At 48.8% G+C, this 24202-nt stretch overlaps 2 protein-coding genes across 2 annotated transcripts in view; both read left to right on the forward strand.

The window, feature by feature from the left end:
- The window catches only part of F5B22DRAFT_650595 (putative histidine kinase HHK1p), a gene marked incomplete at both ends in the record, with an annotated part of 7546 nt that extends 3362 nt beyond the window's left edge, over positions 1 to 4184 (forward strand). The window contains one exon of the mRNA XM_047979335.1: positions 126 to 4184. Coding sequence (XP_047826869.1) covers positions 126 to 4184 — 4059 coding nt within the window. The remainder of the gene's footprint in view (positions 1 to 125) is intronic.
- Positions 4185 to 18344: 14160 nt separating this feature from the next.
- On the forward strand, positions 18345 to 21018 carry F5B22DRAFT_623251 (uncharacterized protein). Its single transcript, XM_047976033.1, has 2 exons — positions 18345 to 19886; positions 19964 to 21018. Exons 1-2 carry the CDS (start codon positions 18848 to 18850, stop codon positions 20455 to 20457), a joined length of 1533 nt encoding a protein of 510 aa, XP_047826870.1. The 5' UTR covers positions 18345 to 18847; the 3' UTR covers positions 20458 to 21018.
- The last annotated feature ends 3184 nt before the right edge of the window (positions 21019 to 24202 follow it).

A 24202-nucleotide genomic window follows, 5' to 3' on the forward strand; every position in this document is an offset into this window, starting at 1 on the left:
TATATATGTTCACCCCTCTGCGGAGTCTACACATGGTAACTCGCGAACCTTATTCCAACCCCCCCCCCCCCCATCACGAATCCACATTTTGTACTTTTACCGCCACTAACAATTAAACCTTCCAGTCTCTGAAGGAGTGCAACATCCGAAGCATGCATTTCATCATAGCGCAAACCCTTATGGCGCAGTTTAGCTCCGGGATAAAGACGAGGGACGATACTGCTGCCCATGTGTGTGAGTGTGTCGACATGATCAAGGGGCGGGTCCACAATCGTTATCCTTTCCGAAAGCTTCTCATGGAATGTGCTGCAACTGCTATAGAAAACGGCGCAAAACCGACTGCAGTCAAATACTATCGTCGCGCTATATTGCTTCTACAACCGGATCCTTGGACCGAAGGAAAGGACGATGTGCACTATGACGAGACACTTCAGCTGTATCTCAGAGCTGCAGAATGCTATGTTTATATGGGTAACCATGAAGCGGCCCAAGAGTTGACGGATACTGTTTACGACAATGCTACGACAATGGACGATAAAGCAGCTGCAGCTGTACTACATTCCCGCATTCAGTTCCAAACTGGCAATGCTATCGCGGCGCTCGCTACTCTAAAGCAGAGTTTGCATCAATCAGGCGTCGAGTTTGACCACAAGCCTACTTGGGAGAAGTGTGATGAGACTTTTATGGCACTCTCCGAGAAGCTCAAGGTCTTAGGTCATGCAGAAGCAGTCAACCCTTCTCATGAAGCCAAGGCCCAGAAAATGACCTCCGGCCTTCTTCTCGCAGACGCTGCCCAAGCTGCTTGGTGGAGCGATGCTCTCGAATTCTACAACCTAGCGCTCGCCTTGATGAACATGCACTTAACGGATGGACCTATGCCCCAATCTTCCATGGCCTTTCTGTATCTGGCCATGATTGCGTTGTCAAGATTTAATATGTTAGACTTCGCGTCAGAGCTTGGGAGCCAATGTTCAACGCTTCTCAACGCATATCGGGACCCTACATCGATCGCTCGCGGATATATGGCGTACGCGACGTTCATTAGTCACATAAACACCCCCCTTTGTATATCGGTTGCATTTTGTGAGCAATCTCTTGATTGTGCCGCGAGTGCAGGTGATCGGGCGTCCGTGATTCTCAGCTTCGGTCTTTCGGTACAGATGAAATTTTTCGCGAGTGACAACGTTGCTGATTTAGAATCTGTGTGTCAATACTGCTGTGAGGAAGTTCCTGGCTGGCATCAAGACACTAGTGGCGGAACTTTCTTGATATCAGTAAGGCAAGTGTGCCGATCACTTCAGGGGAAAACCAATACGATGGATCCAAAGGGTGTCATGTCTGATGACCAACACGATTCCATTGCATACAAAGCTTGGCTTGATGGCTATGTAAATAATGGCGGCAGATCAACTCTTTTTTACGAAACCTTGGAGATTATCCCTTTGTATCTCTACGGACACTATGAAGAAGCGTGCACGCTTGGACGCAGATGCGAAAGCAAGCTTGACTTGATTTGGTCAGCCCGCAACACCAGAGTGGTCCTCTTTTTCTATGGGCTAGCACATGCAGGCCTTGTTCTACAGAAACTGGCAGATCCACGCACGAACAAGGCGGATATGGGGCATGAAATTCAAGAAGCCATTGATCAAATCAAGGGCTTCAGCCAGAAGGTCAAAGATTGGCAACAGATTTCCAATGTTAACTACCTCGCATGGTCCAAGTTTCTAGACGCTCAGGTCGCAGAGCTCAGTGGAGAGCATGGCTCTGCTATCCGCCTGCACGAGGCGGGTCTAGATCATGCTTCGGAATATGGACTCACTTTTGAGGAAGCTCTTGGGAATTACTTAATGGCTGGGTTTTTCATCAGACAATCGGCAAGGCGATCAGCAACGGCGGTGCTGAAGGAAGCGATATCCCTCTGGAAACAATTAGGAGCAAACGGGATTGCCCACGCAATTGAAGAGGATCATATCCTCCTACTTCACGGCCCTACCCCAAATCCTCGTTTGACTGAAGCAGCCGTCCAAACAGACTTTGCCGGCGATTCGGCATCTGTCACGTATACCGCCGACGGTGAAGATGTTCGTCAAGCAGGACAGCCCGCAATCGAAGAGACGAAGGAGACTAGAATGGCAGCATGGCGCGGATCAACAACACAAACAGAGCCGGGCGTCGGTCTTCCAGCGCTCGATATGATTGATCTACACGCTATTCTCGTCTCGTCACAGGTCATATCCTCTGTCCTACGAGTCGACGTCTTACTAAAGACAATGTGCGATGTCATACTGCAAACCTGTGGGGCATCTGTCACGCAAGCAGCGATCATCGTCCCAGATGAGGATAACAAGGCCGATAGCAATTGGTGTATCGCTTCTAGCGGTGACCCAGAAAAGGGTGCAACAGCCCACGTGCCCAGACTTCCCCTTATCGGCACATCATTAGTTGCAGAGAACGTCATTCTCTACTGCACGCGTTTTCGTGAAGTAGTTTTCATCTCCGATCTCCTCACCGACGAGAGATTCGGTAATGTAGCAGAATCCTGGCTACAAAGGAACCCAATGAGCAAGGCCGTCGTTGCAATTCCCATATGCCATGGCTCAAAGCCGCTTCTCGGTGTACTTTACCTTGAGGGAGAGTCGGGATCATTTACTGACAGAATAATCACTGTATTGCAATTACTAGTAAACCAAATAGGGATCAGTTACTCTAATGCCCTCGCTATGAAAGAACTTGAGAAGGCATTCAAGGAGAATGACGCCATGATCGATCTGCAAAAGAGGGCACTCGCGCAAGCCAGGGCTGCCGAAGCTAAAGCAAAAGATGCGGAAAATGAAGCTAAACGCAACGTTAAAATTGCCGAGGAAGCCGCTAAAGCGAAAAATATCTTCCTTGCAAACGTGTCCCATGAGCTACGTACTCCATTGAACGGCGTTATCGGCAACTCGGAACTCTTGAGGGACAGTAATCTCAACAAGGAACAGTTAGAGATGGCCGAGTCCATTCGAGTGTCAGCTGACCTTTTACTTACTGTTATCAATGATATACTTGACTTTTCCAAGATGGAGGCCGACAAGATGAAGCTATATATCATCGCATTCAATCCAGAAGAGATGGTTCGTGAAGTGGTTAGAGCAGTCTCATACAGCAATCGAGAGAAGACATCAAAGAAGAATGTCAAAATAGTTCAAGACATTGACCTACCTTCTATGCTCATATACGGAGATCCCATACGTCTTCATCAGGTCCTTGGGAACCTTATTGGGAACAGTCTCAAGTTTACCGAAGACGGATCTATCACCATTGGTGCTAAGGTTGAACACGACTGGCCGGAAAAGGTTGAACTGACTTTCTGGGTTCGAGATACAGGCATTGGAATCCCGCCAAAACAGCTCGCAAAACTCTTCAAGCCATTCAGTCAGGCCGACGCCAGCACTGCTCGAAAATATGGTGGTAGTGGTCTCGGGCTCAGCATCTGCAAATCATTAATCGAGACAATGATGCACGGAGAGATTAAACTCGAAAGCCAGGAGAACACCGGTACCACGGTTTTGTTTACTGTAACCTTCGAGAAAGCAAAACCAGAGGTATCTGCTGGCGATGTTCAAAACATACAGCTGCCACCCACGACCGAACAACCCAGAAACCGCATCCAGCAGATAATTAAGGACGACTCAGAATTCTCATATATAGACTTAACTATGATACCCAAGGAACAACTGCGGATCTGTATTGCTGAAGACAATCAGATCAACCAGAAAATAGCTATTCAGTATGTGCGGAGACTTGGCTACACGCACGTGGATGCGTACGAGAATGGACTAAAGGCTGTGGAGGGGCTCCGACGCAAAGCTCGAGAAGGAAAGCCATATCATATTGTTCTCATGGATGTTCAGATGCCTGTTCTCGACGGTTACGAAGCAACGAAGCTCTTACGCCAAGATCCTAACGAAGATGTCAGAACCATTTTGGTCATCGCAATGACGGCCTCGGCTATCCAGGGCGACCGTGAGAAATGTTTGGCTGCTGGGATGAACGATTACTTGGCTAAGCCAGTTAAAGTTGATTTGCTCAGGCGGAAGCTTGATACGTATACTGTTGCGCAAATACTGGATTCGAACAAGGCGGGGGAAACTAGTTCGAGCAGTTCGCCAACGCCGAGCGCTTCGCCGGTTGGGAAGAGTTGATTTAATTATATTCTTCACAGGTACTTATTATCAAACAAGACTTTCAGAATTGGTCAATTCGGAACAGCCAGAGTTATCTAGCCATTCGCCCCGTGGCGTAAGCTCACAATGAAACAGCGGTTTCATTGATTGACTTTCTCATCCTCAGAGGAAAGATGAACCCAAGAAGCACGATTTCGACAGATGCTGTTGAAAGTGGCGAGGGCATTCGGACTCGGTCGTTCTCAATAATCTGCGCAAGTCTGGATTTCTATCAGGCAATGGACTCCGAAGACCGGAATTTCCTCATATTCCTCTCCAATAGCTTGTAACAGCAATCCATCCTATCCCACCGTCGAATCACACAGTTTCACTTAGGCGAAGACCGATCGTGGGGGTTTCCCATTGCTTTCTGGGGGTTTGCGGACACTTTTGTTGTTTACGTTTTTATGTGCCATCATTCGATCGACTGCAAACAGCAAGCAGTCAAAGCAAATCCTTCTTTTGCATTATAGCGCTTGGCGCATCATGCATGCATGCATGCAACCGCTTTAGAATAAGAGAGCAAAGCATTTTCAGCCAGCATTGGCGTGGTTTGGTGAAGCGCATTCCTGTCCTATACGAAGTATAATTTCATCCATCATTCTTCTTCTTTCTTATTGCAAAACTTTTATATAGCATTAGCATTGGCTCTTCGGTTGATGGATGGGTGGATGGGGAACTACATAGGCGTAGCGTCTGTGTTTCTATTTTTTCTAGTTTTTTTCCCCCGGCAACATGGGCTGCGAGCAAGCGGGATAGCGAGCATCAAGCTCTCCTAAATAAAGTTTCGCTGGGACTGGGAGTATACGAAAGGAAAGGAAAGGAAAAATGGAATGGAACGGGAATGGATAGGGGATGGGAAAGGGGAGTTGTAAATACGCTGTGGTAGATAGACTATTAGCATGTTGATATACGAGTATACGATAATGGCTCCTCCTTCATCACCTCTTACTACTATTATTACTACTGCTGCTACTGCTGCTGCTTGGTAGTTGTGTTATGAACTTCTGATGAGATTGTTGTGAATTTGGTGTTTTCTTGCTTTAAGAGATGGATATGTTATATATATATAGAGAGAGAGAGAGAGAAGGGTTCTTTTAGGGCGATTCGCGGGTGTTTTGAGGATGTGAAGTCGATAGATAGATAGATAAGTACATAAGTACATAAGTAGATAGGATATTTGTTCATGGTCATTGATGTGAAGTTGATTATGCCGGGCTTGTTATATTGTATTACACTGTACTCACTACATTCTACTATACTACTCTACACTACACTACATGGTTCATTTGGTCTGATTTGTCTGTAGGTGTAAATAAGTAAAAGGGGAGGAAAAGGGGGCAAAAGGGGTTAGGAGGCATAAGTGTCTATACTGCCTACGCGGAGTATACAGGATGATCGATGATATTCCGGTAGATGATGGGTCGTACATGTTAGAGCAAGTCTGATTTTCGACATTGATTCCTGTATCCTCTCTGTCTCTTTATTTCTCTCTATTGCCACTGTATCTTGAGTGAGATCTACGTTTATATGCAACGTGCATGGACTTGTCTTGCTTGTTTACTTACCTGTATTACAATATCAGCTACTACTCGGTAGGCATGAGCTTCAGTAGACTGGCCGACCGACCTACAAATTTAAGAATGGGAAACCGAAAGGAGGTAGACCGAGCTGGTTGATCTGAAATGATCTAGATCGGTGGTCTGCGGTATCTGGAAGTACTCATGGTATGTGTATAGTGTAGATAGATAGATACCTAATTAGCTAGGTAAAATGGATTAAACCCGTTGTGCGTATAGACACGCATCTATCTGTGTTGTAGGTAGGTGGGTAGGTAGGGATCTATCCCCAGGATACTTAGGTATCGTGGCGTGGCGTGGCGTAGGAGTCAAGTTCATAGGTATTTCACATGTAGATATATATAGATAGTATAGCTCATTCATTCATTCATTCACGTTCTCGGAAGTTGTACTTACTCCTGCGTATGTGTACGTAGAAGGGGAAAACGCCACTTTGTTTCATGTTGACCGGCCTCGTTACGATACGGTACCTCCTATTTCCCTCCCCTGCCCGCGTTTACCAATTCTTTTTTTGCCATGGAATAACTACCTAGGTAGTGAACAACTACGGTACCTACTTCAGTGAAAAGGTGAGTGAGTGGTAAGCTGACTGATTGAATGAATGACTCTAGACCAAAAGGCAGGGCAGGGACCAGGGCCCGAGAAAGGGCCGTTTCTTCTTCCCCCCCTTCTTCCCCCTTCTCCTTCCTCCTCCCCGGCTTCGGTATTGAAGAAGTTCGGTTCGTGTGTATATGTAATGTAATGTAGGTCATTCTTACGATAGAGTGAAGAAGCAGGGACATGCACGGCACGTATGTAGTAGTGTACTGTAATCTACAACTGCAATCTTTTTTTTTATTTCACGATCCGATTACTTAGTATGGTAATCTTGATGATGAGAGCGGAGCGGAGCGCACATAATACTGGTCATACACTAGACAAGGTATCTTATCTATCTACTTAAGCAAATTACCTGCAGTTATTTGCTGATTTTCCGTGCTGCGGCATTCTATCCACCTCCTTCCGCGGGACGAGATCGAGATTTAAACGATCTTCACGTCTAGCGAGGTGGTTTATTTTAGATTCCGTAACTTTGCGTGTGAGTTCTCGGCCAAATTGTATAACACCGAGGTTAGTAACACATAATATATTCAGCAGATCGCGGAGAAAACACAATAGGAATAGGCCGGATTGATTTGTCCTGTTTGGACGGGCTAGCTAGTTGCTTTGCTGCATTTTTCCTCTTTGAGAGAGGGAATGCAATGATACTTAATACTCCTACTTATAGCCGGCGGAGTGTGGTGGTCATGATCCTGGATCCCTGGACAAAGCAAGCCAAAAGGTCATGATGATATGATTTCACTGACATACTAAGTAATGGGTGAGCTGGCCGCGCGAACTCTTTCTCTTTTTGGTCGGGATAGTTCTCTGGAACCGCCCTCCTGCCCCGTCTTATACTTGAAGGATGCATTAGTCTGGGCCCAGAGGTATGTAGGTAGGTCATCCATGTCGTAAGCAGCATCGTGACTAAGAACCAAATTGCCCATTGCATCGAACAAGTCTAGCGGTGCTCAACACTCTTACGAAAGGATAACGTATGCGCAGCGCTATGGACATACTTGGTATAGAGATTGTAAGAGTGACACAGTTTTCATTCCCAGGCTTGCACGTCGTCGCCGTTACTACACGTGTACATGTAGTAGTGTGTTATACTAGTGTACCCTATATTAGTATCAAAAGCCAAGTTGTACCTACTGTACACTAGGTCCGCGGCTCGTGAGAGCCGTTCATCACACATGTGCTTCGTAGTGTACTTCGTAGCGTGTTGTGTGTGCACCCTGCCAGATCCACACCAACGCCCAACGTTCTGCAGGTCATCACAAGCGAGAGGGAATTAATTGACCTACCCATTGAATATAAGATCTTCTGCATGGATAGTGTTGGCCGAATCCTTGGCTATAAGTGGCATCATATTAGCTATAACTGGCAGGGACGCACAACACTGAATCCGCAAAAAATAAGGGACACGGTACTCAGTAGTGTTACCCATGGTGTACCAAGTATGGGGAAGCTGAAGAAAGTCAAACCACGCTCAACTGATGCTGTAAATGTCCCTCGGCTATCAACGGCCATTGAAAGTTCACTGTTAGTCGAAGATATTCTCTTCAAGCTAACTAACGTCCAATGCATCCACAAGTCGCGCTTAGGGAGATGCGGAGCTAAATTCGTTTTTGGTGGGGGGCACCGTGAAGAATTCTTTGATTGTCTACGATGATTGTGACTCTCCAGAACCGCCAAGCTTCATCCTGTGTAGTAGACTGTATATCTCCGAGTTAGGTAGTCAGCATTGCTAAGAGCTAGATGGGAAATGTAGCACCAGGTATCGAGAGCGCAGTGTGTCGTGCCGTCACATAACATGACGTACGCAATGTAGTAGACCGCTAACCCCTCTTGGTGTAGATAAATAGATTTTGCGGAATTGGCCAAAAATAATGTTCAGCGTGGTGGATAGTTCGCCGGCATCTGGGCCTTCTCGATTGATGTGTGGGTCTTGCTAGCGCACTAAAAGACGAAACAAAGTTGTTATGAAAGGAAGAATCTTGTTGTTTAGCGTTACCGACAAGGCATCTGATCTTTTCAACGACCTTGATAGTTCCCGGGTTGAAAAAGACGCCGTCCTGGCGCTAACACCGGAAAAAGAAAAGGACGCAGGTACTAGCTGTAGATGACGCCTGGGGAGCCAGACGGCCAAGGATTGAGCCTCATTGTATTGTGGAATATCGAACGATTTGGACCACGGTTCTTGACGCGTTCTAGCCCACCTAGGCCAAATGCTTTCAGCTTATGCATGATCCAACATGCAGTAGCGTTTAAGGGACCGCCAGCATATACTGCAATAGGTATACGCGCGGACCAGAAATCTAAACGTAGTGCAGTCACTGTTGTCGTAGACGATCAAGAAGACATCCGTGTCGTCATGGAAAAGTCGGCAGGCTGATGGTTATTGGACATTGGTAGCCTCACACGAGCATACCGAGTATTCGTATGCATCAACTTTTTTGCCTATGAAGCGATGCTTGTCGGTCGATCACGAGCACGTGATTGCGTGTAGATATCCGTGCTCCGTCGCAGCCACCAGCCGTCAGCCATCCCGAGGTAATTGTTGGTTCGGCCGATATTACCGTTGTGCATCTGGCGAACTGTTGGCTGGCTCACTTTGAAGCCCCGCGGCCCAACCATGTGGGACGATCGACGAATTCTCCGTGGCCATCCATAGCGGGTTAACCTAGTCGAGAACCTGATGGAATTTCAGCCACAGACAATCGGTCAAGCTAGCGACTACCAGTTAGATTATGGGCAACCAGGATTTCATGCAAGGCTTATTGCTGTATGGGATCGCACACAATAAACAGGCTGCGGGATCCTGTAAACGCGCTTAGTATTGGCCAGTCGGCCAGTCAGCTAGTCAGCTAGAAATGAGCGCAAGTTTCACTTGATCGGCGTTCCACATCAACATGCTACTGTACGGTAATTGCGCAAGGACTGTCAATCTTCCTTCCGTCACATGTACGTATCTGCTCCCAGTGAAGACATGAAATTTGGACTATGCCTCGGTCCCCGTGCGTGGACCAGGACGAAGGCCTAGGTCGCGGCCGTGTAACATGGTAGTATGTTATGGGTAACTAGCACAGGACCATACGATCAGTCCAGCACTCAGTATAATACTTAAAGTACGCTACTTACTGGATATACAACGCCACCTGGTTCGTTCTACATGACAATTGTGCATTGTATACGCGTAGAGCCCAGGTCGAAACATGCCGTTCTGAAAGAAGCAAGTGATCGGAAATAAAGCATCCTATCTTAGCGAGAACCTGCATTTGCCAAGAGTTCAAATCGTCGCGTGAAGCTCCTCAAGTCGCACAGAGAAGGTTGCGATGTAAGAACGCGATCAGGAGAATGCAGAGATTACGGTACTTCCCGGTGAATGAGATCAGATGAGCGCCAGGAATTATACGGTAGCGCCGACGGATCACCACGTCTGTAGTGTATGAACATGTATGATATAGTTGAGCAGCTATACTCTTGCTTGACAGCCAGTCTGTTTTACCTATGGATGAATACCTGTCTCTAGTCAACAATAGTCAGTTGAAAATCTAAGTAGTCTGAGAGCATTACAAAAATTTTAAGGCAAGACGATTGGTTATTAGAATGAGCTCAGTAGTGAATCAGCCTTTATCCATACTTACGCACAGGTAGAATCCCGTGCTTTTTTTTTCTTTCGTTTTTTTTTTTCTAGGCCACATAGCTGAAAGCTCCAGAGATGGGTTCCGAGACGATAATCAGGTCTAAACTGTGGCAAACAGCAGTGGACCTAGAACAGGAACATGCACTAGGAGGTAATCGTCTGCCAGGTTACCGATCCTATTCCTCGATGGTTAGATTGTTGGGTCGGGCTGGTGGCTGACGGGATGCAACGTGGTTAGTACATTACAGTGTTAGCACGATTTGTTAGCTTGTCCTTCCTCATAAGTCTAACGGCGCTCCAAACCAACAACAGCCTGGTGGAGTTGAGCCATGACGCCAGGCTAGTAGTGTAGTCGGTCGTGATACCTCAGCGCGTGTGTCCTGGCCTGCCTGCTGTGTACATGTAATACCAGCCAAGACCAGCTAATACATGTACAGGAGTGTTGTCATTGCGACAAGGCAAGGATTGCCGGCCTGTGGCTTATGTGCTGTCTTCCGCACATGTACTTTTATGTCCGTCTATCCTCAAAACGGACACTGGTACATCCCAGATGCGATCGCACTACTTACTTTACCTGGGGGCATTGGCTGGCATGTACTAAGTAAGCACAGCCCACGATTCGTCGGTGTCACCCGGTCCGATGATGGCACGGCGGCACTTTTCAGCCATCGCTGGGCTAGCTAGTGAAGCGTGAAAAGACACATGGAAGAGAGCTTAGCGTTTGTTAACGGTTGTCTAGACTTGTGGCTCATCGGTCCCATGTTGCGAAGTCGGTACTTGGGAGGTCAGTACTGCGGAATAGTACTTCGTAGTAGGTATCGTAGCCTGTGTCCTTTGAACAGCGATGATACACGAACGAAGGTGGCCGGGCGGGCATTCGAAAGCGGATAGAAAGGCAGACAAGACGTCGGACGGTAGCGGAACAGGCATGATCCCACAAGCGCGTAAACTCTTTCGATTTGAGGCAGGGAAGCAGGGAAGCAAGGAGGCAGGGCAGACTAAAAGGCACTCATTACCGATTACCAGAATGCAGCAGAGCAGGGTTGGGTAAAATTGTGCGAGGACGACGGCTTTTGGTGGTGGTGTTGTTGTTGTTGTGATTTTGCGTTTCACGTACATTACCTACGTACGGTACATTACCTGTGGACAGGGTCGAAGACAGGGTCGAGAAAGGGGATGACGGAACTGGACGAATGCTATGTTGGCGTCGTTTCAGAATCGGCTGAATCGGGCAAGTAGCCCACGGCTGAGAGCGCTAGGGCCACTGCCTAGCCCGTTGAGCGTGCCACCCGAGCCACCTAATAGCGCACCTAAGTACCGTAATATAGCAGTACAGCATACTGTATCCATACGTGGCGTTTGTTGGCATGGTCATAGTCAGAAGCAAAAGTTTGCATGGGCCGAAAGCGCCAAGTCGAACACAATGTCTGGTGTTCAGATGAGGGTATACCTACATGTATGTAAGTAAGTAGTACCAAGTAGGTATGTAAGTAAGCCTCGAGTGGTACCGAGTGATACCATGGTACCTCGTAGTCTGTCTGTCTATCTGTCTGTCTGTTTGTCTGTTACTGGAGATGCTGCTACAGCACAGTACTACACATTCTTACCTACTATTGGTTATCTGTAGGTATTACCTATATATAATCCTACCTAGGTAAATAGATAGGTAGCAAAGACCGATCTCGCAGGACGGCTGAGAAGATTGAGTTGCATTCAAATAGTGGGAAATCAAGTCAAGCATGTTAATAGGGTGCTGGCTCCATCTCCAACTGGCCACTAGGTATGGGTGAAGATCACGAGCCCCGTGTGGCTTGGGTGGCACTCTCTGACATGTATATGTACATACAGATAGACAAGACAGACAGTGTAAGCTTGACATAAGCAAGCGATGTTAAGTTTCATCGTCTCTTTTTTAGGTATTCTGGGCATGACTGCTACCGTCCTGCATCTGTCCTGCAGTGCCGATATACCTACATAACTTGCCTGTTTAGCTGCATACAGTACCTTAGGCACTTACAGTACATGCGATAGACAGGCCGAGGTCAAGATCGAGAGCCTTATCTTTCACCGCCTTGAGTAACACAGAGTCTATGCCCTTCTCGTCCTGTGGCTGTGGCTGACTGTCAGTAAGTAGGCACTAGGTAGGTATCTACTATACTTCGTATGCAAGCCGTTCTTCCTTCATCCATCCGTCGGTATCAGTTCGTGATATACAGTCATTCCTTATAAAGAATGCGTCCAAGCAAGTGTCTACTAATACATCGTAGGTAGCTCGGTAGGCAGTAGGTCGCCATCCCTTACGTCATTGCTTATGCATACACCTCTCCATCTCTGCGAGCGAACGTATAGAATCTGGATAGCTATCACCTGTGACCGCCGCACTCCGCTTCGTATTCAGCCCATGTGCACCACAGGATATGCATCTTTATCCAACCCCTCTCTCAAGCTACACGAAAGGGAAGACCTACTTATGTACTCTGTACACTGACAGGCAGGTAGAGACGAAGCTTACTTACTTACTTACAGTTGAGACGTGTACTTGTATACTTACTTATGTACACTTCGCCGCCAACTAGCGCGCGTATAGTATGCCCGAACCGTTACATGCAGGAGATCGTCTATCATCAACTACAGTACCGAGTACCTAGCGTAGGTTGGCCGACGAGCACGCTGAACGGCCCATCTGTTCCTTTTGGGTTTTACCGTGTAACACTCCTCAGCTGCTGTGCGTCTGTAGTCGTTATGAAAACGTCTGTATCGCCGAGCGACCCACAGCGTCATGCCGCTGGTATAAAATGCCAGCCAAGCCCGCTCGTCCAGAGATCCACGCCGCACTACCCGGCCCGGCTGCCTAGGTCGAAGCCGTCTGATACAGAGATAGAAGACACCAGACATCCTCGAGATATTCTCGCAGATTGGCCTAGGGAGCTATAGTAGTCAACCTTCACTATTTTGTGCTCGTTCCGTCATCTGCCTGGGTCGCGCGTCAAGTACGCAGCAAAAAGGAACCAATCTTACCATACATCGATTGCCATGAACCGAATACTTACCGTATCGTTGGAGACAAATGTAATAGCATACGTGATATTCATGCACCTCTATGCGCGCGTGTTTCTCTCGTGTCCTGGGCATCAACCCACCAATGACAGGCCTCTGCAGACAAAAATCCAGTGTATCTTTCCCGACAGATCATCTATATATACCCGGAGATACCAGATCAGAGTCTGTTTGTAACAATTCTATGGACATGGTTCTTGAGCAGTCATTGAGTAGTCAATTGAACACTAAACAGAACTCTCCAAGATACGGAACCATTCGGTATGGGTCCTGCTGCATAGGTACGTACGTAGGATTGCGTAGAATTCGCTAGGCTGCTATACAGTAGTAGCATACTAAACCAAACGTATACTTCTCATATTGGAAAATATCATCACAAGGTGGACATTCAGAGTCGCATCCAATAGTCAGCCCACCCAGGTTCACTTTGAATCGCCGAATGTTACTGCAAATTAGATTCACAATAGCGATATCTGCTGGGCCAAAAAAGGAAGCCAGTCTCAGTAGAGACCACTGCTTAGTTGCCTTCATACATTAGCTAGATTCACAAATAGGGAATGAGGTGACGGCTAGTGGTTCAGAATATGCGTATTCGGTGGCTACCATGTTACCACTTCCCCCGTGTTATGAAAATGCTAGAAGAATTGATATCGCTGTAACATAATACCTACTATACATCTCTGCCCCATTATGTTACTCACAAGGAACTCGGCCAAGTAAGTAACACCACCTACCTCCATGCAGCTTTGATCCACTTGTCCATCATAGCTTACAGTACTTAGGTAGCGAAAACATTAAATCTCATGTCTTATCGGAGTTCTCAACAAAGGTAAATATAATGAACCCAGCATGCCCGCTTTGGGAGACTGTCTCGTTACATTACATTACATAGTACATATATTTGACGCACCACCTAGCTAGCCTTTCCGGGGAGCTACAGGATGTCTGTGGCTGAGTGTGACCTGGGCAAATCAAGGATTATTGGGAAAGCCCCGCTTGTTCAGAGGTGCCTTAAGTAACTACAAGAACACTCGTGGTAATGGCCAACAACAACAACGCGGTGCCTCACGTTGCAACAGCAAACAGAACGACATGTAATCACAAGTGTCAGTAGGTACGTTGTGCGTGAGATGACGGTAATAGCAAGCTGCTGCAAGTGATGTGATGTGGTCGGTGGTTGATAGGTAGGTAGTGTAAGTAGACCTGCCGTGGTCCTTGATTCGAAACGCCAATTTTAACAACCCGGCCTTCCCACATGGTTCTTGGCTGGGGGGTCTAGTCGAAACGACCGAACCTGACAGGGGCCGACTTGCCTAATCCGGATCCGACCAGTCGCACACGCGCTGTGCGTTGTGCGTTGTGCGTTGTGCGTTGTGTGTTGTGTTGTGCACAAGATCAATCATCCATTGCCATCGACCACGCAAGAACCGGCAGCGTGGTGGAGGCCGGCAAGCCTGTCGCCTGGTAATAATGAGGAAGACAGACCTACAGACGTGATCATCGTACCTACAGTAGATACATGACAGGAGATGTCCAAGTACCATATCGGTCCCGAGCCTCCTCTCAAACCAAGAGCCCGGTGCACACACGGTTGGTCAATGCAATGCGACGGACGGACTGACTGGACGAGCTGTCACGAGGCGAGGGCGATGTTGCCTGCTTGGTAGTATCGCCTCCTCGACACTACAACACTACTTACCAACTGTACCTACCGATAGATCTATCCGACCGACCGACCGACCACTCGACCACTCACTCACTCACTACACCAAGAAATTGCTACTCCTACGCTACCCTCTCGACATCTGTCAAGTCTTCTCGCTCGACATGTCATCACGGCGCACTGGCACACTACTGTATCTTACCTACAGCAATTACTTAGGTAGATAAGCTCATGGTGCGATTAGACGAACAAGCATCCTCCATGTGTAGATATCTAGCCTGCTGTACCTACGTACATACTTACTTACACAGTACCTTCCATATCACGCCTAGTATCCATAAGGCAGATCTCATAGATCCGATCTCATGGAGTAGGTAGTATGTAGGAAGATATTGGATTTAAGCAACCAATAATACTTTCAACTACCTCCAGCCACATCCCATTCGTCACGGCAAAAAAATACCTACTACAAGTGAGAAGAGAGGAGCTCCACCTCGCACCCAACAGCTAGCTGGCGGGGTAGCAAAAGAGCAAAATTCAACGGTTACCGAGCAAGCGCCCTGTACCACATCATAGTAGTAACATAGGTACTGTACTGTAGTAACATATGGATATCGTGGCCTAGTATGTAGCAGCATTGACGACAGCGCAGGAAGATTCGGGGTGTTCTAGTAGCTTTTGTTTCTTTCCTTTCACAATAAGTATATATGGTACATGGTCTACACCTACCGATAGTACAGAGATATTATATCACCTCAATGTCTTCACAACAAAGAAATCATATGCCTAAGTAGGTACTTGCCTATGTCTACAACTACCTACCTTACTCACCTGGCCACAGCCACACGAGATGGCCAATAGCTGTAGCAAAGTATGCCTAGGTACAGAATTGGTATGTATCTATACCTTAATTACCTATTACACAACACGTCAGCCAGCGGGAGTTGGTAGTTTCAGCACGGTTTGATTAATACTGTGAGAATGTGGTAATTAGCCTAGGTACGGACTCGGTGCCTACTGTAGGTACCGGCTACTTAAGTAGGTAGCGAGGGTACCGTATCCTCTCATGACTCAGCCACCTCGCCCGCATCACCACCTCTCCCAAGCAAGTCCCTAAGCAAGTCCTTGCCTGGTCAGCTAAGGCCGCTTGCGCGAGCGTTCTCGTTCTAGATGCTCTCTGCCATACTTACTTACCTAGACTAGGTACTGTATACTACCTACTCCAGACCTCGCGTCAAGCCCAGCTTCTACTTCTACCATACGACGCTTCTCCAACCAGCAGCATGCATGAGACATTGCCGTCTTGTCTCGTCGTGTTTAGCGACGGATTTCCGTGTCTCGAAAACTTGGCCAGTAGCTATTAACAACGACGGTACGCAAATTCATAGGCTGCAACCATTCGAACTTGAACAACAACAAAAGTCCAGGTATTGTCTCAATGCTCTCTATATCGATAGACTGGTTGTTCCCGAGACCGTTTAAATGTTGTTTCATAAGTAGAAAACCAGCATTACAAGGGAAAAAAAAAAAAAAAAAAAAAGAGCCAAGGAGCCCCAGGCCATCATGATTCTTTATCATGCACTTCTATCGCACAAATCCCAGCCCCCAGTCCTTCCTACAATATCCCCTCAGCTCGGGCCCTTGTATCCCGCAGCGGAGCAAGTTTTCTTTCCAACACCCAAGAACTACACGGTAGTGACCCTGTCTTCATCCACACACACGAGCCTCTGGAGGCCTTGACTAGGTATTATGACTGACGGATGTATTTGACTTACCTTCAAGGAAGCTTCAAAGAGCTGCCTAGCTACCTACTAGTTAGTTAGGACCCAGCGGCGCTAAAAGGAGCCGCCTCGACAGTACTTACCTACCTCTGAGTAGTTACACGTAGTCTCACGCCCTCTCGATCCTCACCCCCGCTCTCGACATGTAAGTAAGTACATGTAGTCAGTCCAGTTTGACTCGCCCCTTGTGCTTGCAACACACCAGTGTCAGTCCTTCAATATATCTTTCGCTCTTTGCTGCGAGGGATCGGCCCTGTACCTATCCCCAGTCGAGTCAGCTCGCGCCTCTAAGTACTTACTTACATATCTCCTCTGACTGCGGAGCTTGCAGTGTGCACAATTTCGCCGCCGAGAATACCTACCTAGGCGACGGGGCAGCTAGCCTCTGAGAAAAAAAAAGGGGACCCACGGGGCCAGAGGAACGATAGATACCTACTAAGACTGACCTCAGACACGCCAACCCAGACAGAGTCGGGCCACCCACACACCCCGGTCGTGTCCCGTCAACCCCGGACCCCTGGCCAGCAACATCAACAACAGCATGGGAACCCGCCAGGGATGATTGCTTGTTAGATCAACCTCACCTAGTCCTCGACGGGTTAACCACTTCCAGCCTTGTCATGGCAGGGGGGGGTGGACGGGGTGGGCGAGAGCAGATTCCCCTCCTCCTCGTCCTCGTCGTCCTCCACCACCACCAACCCATTTCACTATACACACACACCACCTTGATTGACTACCGTACATACCCTGTCCCCTCATCCGGCACGTCTTGCCTTTCGAAACATGTGCCTACGAGTTACAGCAGATACGTACATGTACGTACTTGCTGGGTACGGGCCTCCACGCTGAGTGGTAGGGAGGTAGGTACAGCATCTCATCTTTATTCTCCCTAGTGCTGTCAAGCCACAGCTCGTGGCCCTCTCTCGTCTGGCCTCGGACATTCTGCCATACTTCGTACAGTATGACAGTCTCTTAGTGTACATGATATTCTGGCCTACACGTCAGATGCCGGCCCATTTCCGCCCGTGTCTTCTCTTGTGTTATTTGTTTTTTTTTCTTCCTTCTCCCCCGTTATGCCTTCACAGACTCTGACTGGCAACTCGGTGCTTTGACTCTCTTCCCAATGACTGTCGTGGCAGAGACCGGCTAGGTAGGTAGGTATCTCTTCTCTCGCCCTCTGTATTCGGACGTACGTTCAGCACCCCATCCATCCTCCATCCATCCCTCCACCCATCTCAGTCAAGAGATACCCGCACACATTTGCTGCATGTCTCACCGCACTCTTACTACCAAGGGCCCGTCGCACATTTCCCTCTTGGTCATCTTAACTGATCTGATCATCTGCGGCTCTGGTGCCAGCTTGTCCGTCGGCTGCACTGCTTCCAATCAAAAGGCTAGCCATTCGCGACTCCACATCTCCATTCGAGAACGTTTTTTCCCCCCCTACCTACTTTCCATATTGGGCATTGCCTAAATCGGCTGCAAGTGACAGGATCTACACCCAGCCAGAGGTCCATTTGCCGTGCCATTTTCTCTTCCAAGATCTACTACCTACACTACACTACCTACCTACCTACCTATCCAAGTACATGATTACTCTATTACTACATTCAGTACATCCAGTACATGCATACCAAGTAGTACCTACCTAGTAGCAGGACTAGGTACTGCTCCGTTGCGGGAAGGGCAGCATTGTCTACCTATCTGACTTGCCTCTCCCGTTGCGCACCTACATACGACCTACCTGGACTACTACATCCTACCTCCATCCTACATCGTGCTACCCGTGCTACCACTAGCTCTCTCTCAGCAACCCACTCTCGCTTCCTTGTCTGTCTGTCTGTCTGTCTGTCTACCTATCTGCCTACCTAATCTCTTCAGCCCCCCCCCCTCCCTCCCTCTCTTTACCTGCCTACCTTTACCTTACGTAGCTATTCCATATCCTGGCATGGACGGGCGGGTTCTCGACCACGCTGCCGCGCCAGCGCCTATCCACCTTGGAAAGCCCAGATACCACCCCAACGATCTCCATCGCCGGCATCGTCCATCAGCTAATGCTTCCCTTAAATTAGTTCACTTGTGCCCATGCGTGTGGCACCGATCTCCAGATGAGGCTGGTCTTAGTGACCCAACTATATCATAAGCCCCCGACTGCTTCCTTCCCACTACTAAGCTGGCCGTCCTCTCCAGCTTTCTTATGCAAAGGTTGTTATCACTGCTCTCCCCCCACGTGCTCTGTATTTCTCTATCTTTGCTCGTCCCTGCTCCCGGAAAATAGCAGAATGTCGTCCCGTCCAACCTCCTAGCTTGCGTCTTCTTCCTGTTTCTTCGAGATGATGCTCACCATGAACCAGCCCATTCCTTACGGCTACAGGCCAGTCCATGACTTACCGACACCACCTCGATCCTCGCCCCCCTTGACCAACCTGGACATTTCGCAAAAGGCTCTTCAGCAACAGCATCAAAGCCCTCCTACCAAGGTCATGTCAGGACCTCACCGTGCTCTGCCACCGCCGGCGGCCATGACATTACCTCAACCACCGCCAACCCATGGTCCTCCTCCACCACATGGCCCCCCTCAACCGCATGGTCCTCCCCAAGCGCATGGCCTTCCTCATCCACCAACTCCTAGTTCAGTAATGCAGGCTCAAGGACCTCCAGCTCCGTCTCAGCATATTCACAGTTTCGGCCCGTTGCCTCCGCCACCCCAATGGCAAGGTTCTGAGGAATCGATGAGGAATTGGCTCTTGGCGAAGAGTGAAGAAGAAAAAAGGATGCAGGAAGAGGAAAAGACACGTCAGGAGAGTTTGCGTCTGGAGCAGAGAAAAATCGAGCACGAAATGCTTTGCACATCGATTGAACGTGGTGTGCCACCTCCGATGGTGCCCATAATCTTCGCAGGTATGAGTGGCGGCATGCCTCAGGCTACGGTAGAATATTTGCAGCAATTTTTATCCCCGGCGCAGCAATTACATCATGCTCAGATCTTAGCACCTCAAGGGCCGATATCCCCGGAGCATAGAAGGGATTCCCAGCAGTACGGCTACGCAGGGTCTGCTGGCGTTCCACCGACCCCTGGCTCTGCGGTTGGGCCGCAAGCCGGTTTCCTTTATCAAGCTCCGGGCTCACCAGGAAGATCCAGGGCGCATACGATCGGTGGTCTCGGTAGCGCAGGAGGTGCTCGCCCGTTAGGGGCCTTGGGGAGCTCAGCACTACCACGGTTGAGTACGGGCGACCCAATTGGTGGTCCCTCTCATATATCGCAACAGCCTGGCGCTGCACCACAGCAAGAACCACCAGCCCAACCGCTCTCTTTCCATCACTGGCAACCACCAGCATCTAGCGCGGGGTCTAGCCAGCAGACTGCGTCCGGTTCGTTCACCTCAAAAACGGGAAGAAAGTACAGACCATGGTCATCTAGCTAATGCTGCTCTTGGTAAACTCAGCAGATTCCCCTAAGAAAAGAAAGGCAACTGGACCGCAGCATGCCGCTCCCCCGCCGAACCAGCGCCGATCTAGATCTCCGACTTTCGCACAACAAACCAACACATCTGTATTATCGAATCCGCCGCCGGGCCGTAGAAGAGGCCATTCACGTCAGAGAAGTGATATTTCGGCATATTTATCAACGGCTCGCAATCGTGGTGAGCCCTATGGTCCACATGGAGGCTTCTCTCCTGGTGTTGGAACTCCAGTAGTAGGTACGACTAGAGAAACTACCTTCGCCGAGTCATATCAACAGCCACGGAGTAGTCACTCAGTCTCGTCCATGTTATCAGATCAACCTTCTCGATATTCATCAGATGTGCGGCCCTCAGGGCAACCCTCCGAGGGTGAACAGCGCCCACGGGCAACCTCCGAGGAAAGAGGGCGTGGAGCTCAACCGCCTCCACCGCCGCCGCCGCCACCATCTTCGGCGCCTCGCGAGCGCACAACTGATTAAACATGGGTATTTCCAGTGCGATTAACAGCAGCAAGATAATTATCCTATGGAATAGGAGGAAACTACTTTGACTCAGTTGTCGTGCATAGTGCATAATCATTTTGGGAAGACTCTGGCAGCAATGGAAATTGTCCATTCTGATATGGCAGTGCTGGGCGCTCGACTATCAGTGGAAGTCTATGTACTATCAAAAATTTCGCTTCTTCTCGGCGACTAGGACGCTGTATTACATTTTGCATAGGAGCATGTATCCGATTACCTTCAAAAGCATTACGGGTTGAAGCACAAGGGGAAATCAGGGGGACACGGCGTTTGGGTTCAACTTAGGTTCAACGGTAGCATTGGTGCCGGTCTAGCATTGCATGTACTCTAGCATAGATATCTCAAAATAGGGAGGGCTTGGAGTATATATACCGAAATCCGGGGACGGTCAAAGACGCGCGAACCATTCCACCACGAATGAGAGAAACCAGTTGTATTCTACACAGATAGACAGGACTCTAACATTGGTCGACGATTTCGCACAGCTACAACTACCACCATGGATAATTACAGCATTCTTCGTGACTGAATATATTACGCAGGCTTTACTATCTTGCTACAGTAGGTGAGGTAAGAAGAGACGCGACGAACCTCCCTTCTTCCCCGGGGGTGAGATCAAGTTGAGGGAAGACTTTGATTGGCTATTTGTGCGTCAAGGCCGTCGGGCTTTTTTATGATTTGTCAAAGATCTACCCACAACGTTTGTGATCCTGGATGGTGGAAGATCTCCTCTTGGCAAACAGAGCTCCAATTCAGACCCTAGAAAAAAAGCACCCTAGCAGTCTGAACGCACTCCAACCTCATACAGGGCCGGCCGAGGATGACGTGACCCCAAGTAGGGCTGCCATCCCCCGGTGAAGGAGTATGCCATGATTGGCCAGCGTGGACGTGCCCACGCGAGTGAGAACCCTCGACCTGTTGTCAGCTCTTGCCCATCTATATAGCGCGTATTATAGGTCGGCCAAGCTGCAACGAAAGATTGAGGTGTCGTTTCAAAGTTCCAACAGCTACAACGTGTTCTTGCTTCATGAACTCAGCACCCGAAACGGATAATGCCACAAGCGGCTTTGGCCTTCTACTTTAACAGGCCGTTGGGCCACTTGACTCCCCTTATCGTGCAGGACTGGACTCTTCACTGACTGGACGGCCACACCCCCCCCCCCAGCTTCCCCAGCCGCTAACCTGGCCAATCCGCCTCGAGATCGGACAGGAGTAGACGTGAGTCGGAGACAGAACATCGCGCGGGAAAAACCCCCCTCCCCTTCTTTTTTCATGATACCGAAAGGTGGGACGGACACCCTTTACCGTGTCAGGAAGTATCGAGCGCGCAACAAAGTGGGATTTGGAGACTATTTTGCAGGGATAAACTGCATCTTTTGGGAGCATGGGTCTTCTGTTTATTATTGTTGTTTTGCTTTTACGCATATCTTACTCAACTTTCTTCCCACCCCCTCTCTCGCCTAACTTATCCGCGCGCCAGACGGCTGACAGGGCCGATTGTGATTCGTCCGCCGCCGCCAGCATTCGGTCCAGATTCGACAATATAGCCCAACCAAATTTTCCCTTGCCGTTATGGGGTCCCGCTCAGATCGGCAGAGATGATTGCGAAAGAATCCGAAAGAGAGAAAGGCATATTTTACCAAAGTTGGTTCTTGTGTACAGGCTGTAATGCACCTACCGTCTAGCTGATTACCGTACGTGGGGGGGTGTATGAGGAGGGGAGAAGAGACAAGACAAGACAAGACAAGACAAGACGAGACGAGACGAGGCGCTTGGGCGTTCTCGAGAACTACCTCGGGATGAACCGAGCATTAGCCAATGCTACAATTCCCACCGAAGGAGAAGAAGGCTCTGCATTGCGACTCTGCACTCCCACGCTGACTTGACTGACTAACCCTCAACGGCTGCCGAAACAGGCCAGAAGGTACACAAAGCAAGCACCGTGCAAACCAACCCCAGTAGGACTCTTTCTTCCTCTCCGTCTCCCCTAGGAGATTTTTTCTGACGAGTCATATCCTCTGCAAGCCACTCCACAGACAGACAGACAGACAGACAGACAGATGTTCTGCCTGCCAACCGATACTGTGTAGACTCACTCACCATGGGGAAATCTTACTTGGTCGATGCAGATGTGGCGTACGTAAAAGCAGAAGTCCCTAACAGTAGGTAAGCAACCAACCAAGCAAGTAAGTAAGTACATAAGTAACTTGACCATAACAACAACAATGGCCAAAGACAGACAGACAGACAACGATTGTTCCGTCCGTGAAGGGGTCCCATCTAGGATGCGACGAAGCCACCGTGCGACCGACCCATCAAACTCTTTCTTCTTTTCTTCTCGGCTGTATTCTGTTACCTACCTACCTCTTACATACCTTCGTTAGTTACTAAGTACTTACTTACCTACCCTTTTGCTTTTTTGGCAGCGAAAAAAAACACTGAACGAGCAAGCGAGCGAGCGAGTTCGAGTAAATACCTAAGTGGTGCAAAACATGGAACTTGCGGCAAACCCACACCCGTCTCACTCACACCCCGGTCTTAGCTTGGCTTTTTTTCCTCTGTTTTTTTGCCCAGGGGGTTTTCTTTCTCCAGAAACGGAACACGGTCGGGCGAAACCTTCTTGCTGTTCGGCTGTGTAAACCCCGATCCGTGAAGCTCAGGATACGAATAACACATATATTACCGTACATGTAAGTTAGGTCGCATCTGGGGCAGATAAAGCCAATCTGGTAGGGAAAATGGTCTGGGTATATCTAGTCAGTCAGGTATTTTCAGTGAGTAGCAAGCAAGCAAGCAAGCAGCCAAACCAGACAGAGACAGCCAGCTACCTACCTAGTTCGTCCATTCGGAACCCCTATTGGAGGAGACGAGCCACATATGCACGATGACTGGCATCTTGCTTCAAGGGCCCCTTGCCTGGCCTGGCCTGACCTGGCTTGCTTGCTTGCTCTGCTGCGCCGCGCGCCCTCAGATAAACAAGACACACGGACTTTTTGACTTTTCTAACTAGGTAGGCAGACTGACTGACTAACTACCCCGCGCTTTTGTCCCCTAGATGTAGGTATGTATGTACTATTTTGTTGCTCTGGTGCTATTTCTAGGATGGGATGGGATATAGACAGATAGATAGACAGGCAGGACAGGCCTTCCTTGTGAACAAACTCTTTTTTTAGTCGCCGTCTTTCTGAGCGGGAAGAGGGTGGGTAGGTGTGTCAGGGAAGATTCTACTATACTTACTCACATCGTGGGATCGACGCGTTTTGAGACAGTTTTTTCCTACTTACATACATGAGATTTGCGGGGTTGTGCACTTTTTTTTTATTTATAGCATCAACGAGTTCCTATCCTATTCTATCCTATCCTATTCTATCTCGTATTGTTCTCCCCTCTCTGATCTTCTGTCTTTTCTGTCGTATTTCCCTTTTTGAAATAACCCCTTGTTTTTTGGGGGAGGTTTCAAAAACGTATTGGTACAGGAAAGAATGGTGTGTTTAGAAGCAGAAAAGCGAATGCGGCTCAGTCAGTTAGTCAGTTAGTCAGTTAGTCGGTTGAGACCCCTATGCCAAGACGTTATTGCGCAGGCTGTGTTAGTATTCAATTGCTGGCAGGGTGGGGGGGGGGGGGGGGGGGGGGGGGGGGGGGGGGGGGGGGGGGGGGGGGGGGGGGGTGTGGGGGGGGGGGGGGGGGGGGGGGGGGAGGGCGG

The sequence above is a fragment of the Xylaria bambusicola genome (assembly GCF_022495145.1).
Source record: "Xylaria bambusicola strain CBS 139988 unplaced genomic scaffold F5B22scaffold_55, whole genome shotgun sequence".
In the NCBI taxonomy this organism is placed as follows: Eukaryota; Fungi; Ascomycota; class Sordariomycetes; order Xylariales; family Xylariaceae; genus Xylaria; species Xylaria bambusicola.

Excerpts from the sequence above, each read along its gene's own strand:
- F5B22DRAFT_623251 (XM_047976033.1), top strand. The coding sequence starts at position 18,848 with ATGATGCTCACCATGAACCAGCCCATTCCTTACGGCTACAGGCCAGTC. Across the intron at positions 19,887-19,963 it reads TAGCCAGCAGACTGCGTCCG|ATTCCCCTAAGAAAAGAAAG; the intron begins GTTCGTTCACCT and ends TAAACTCAGCAG.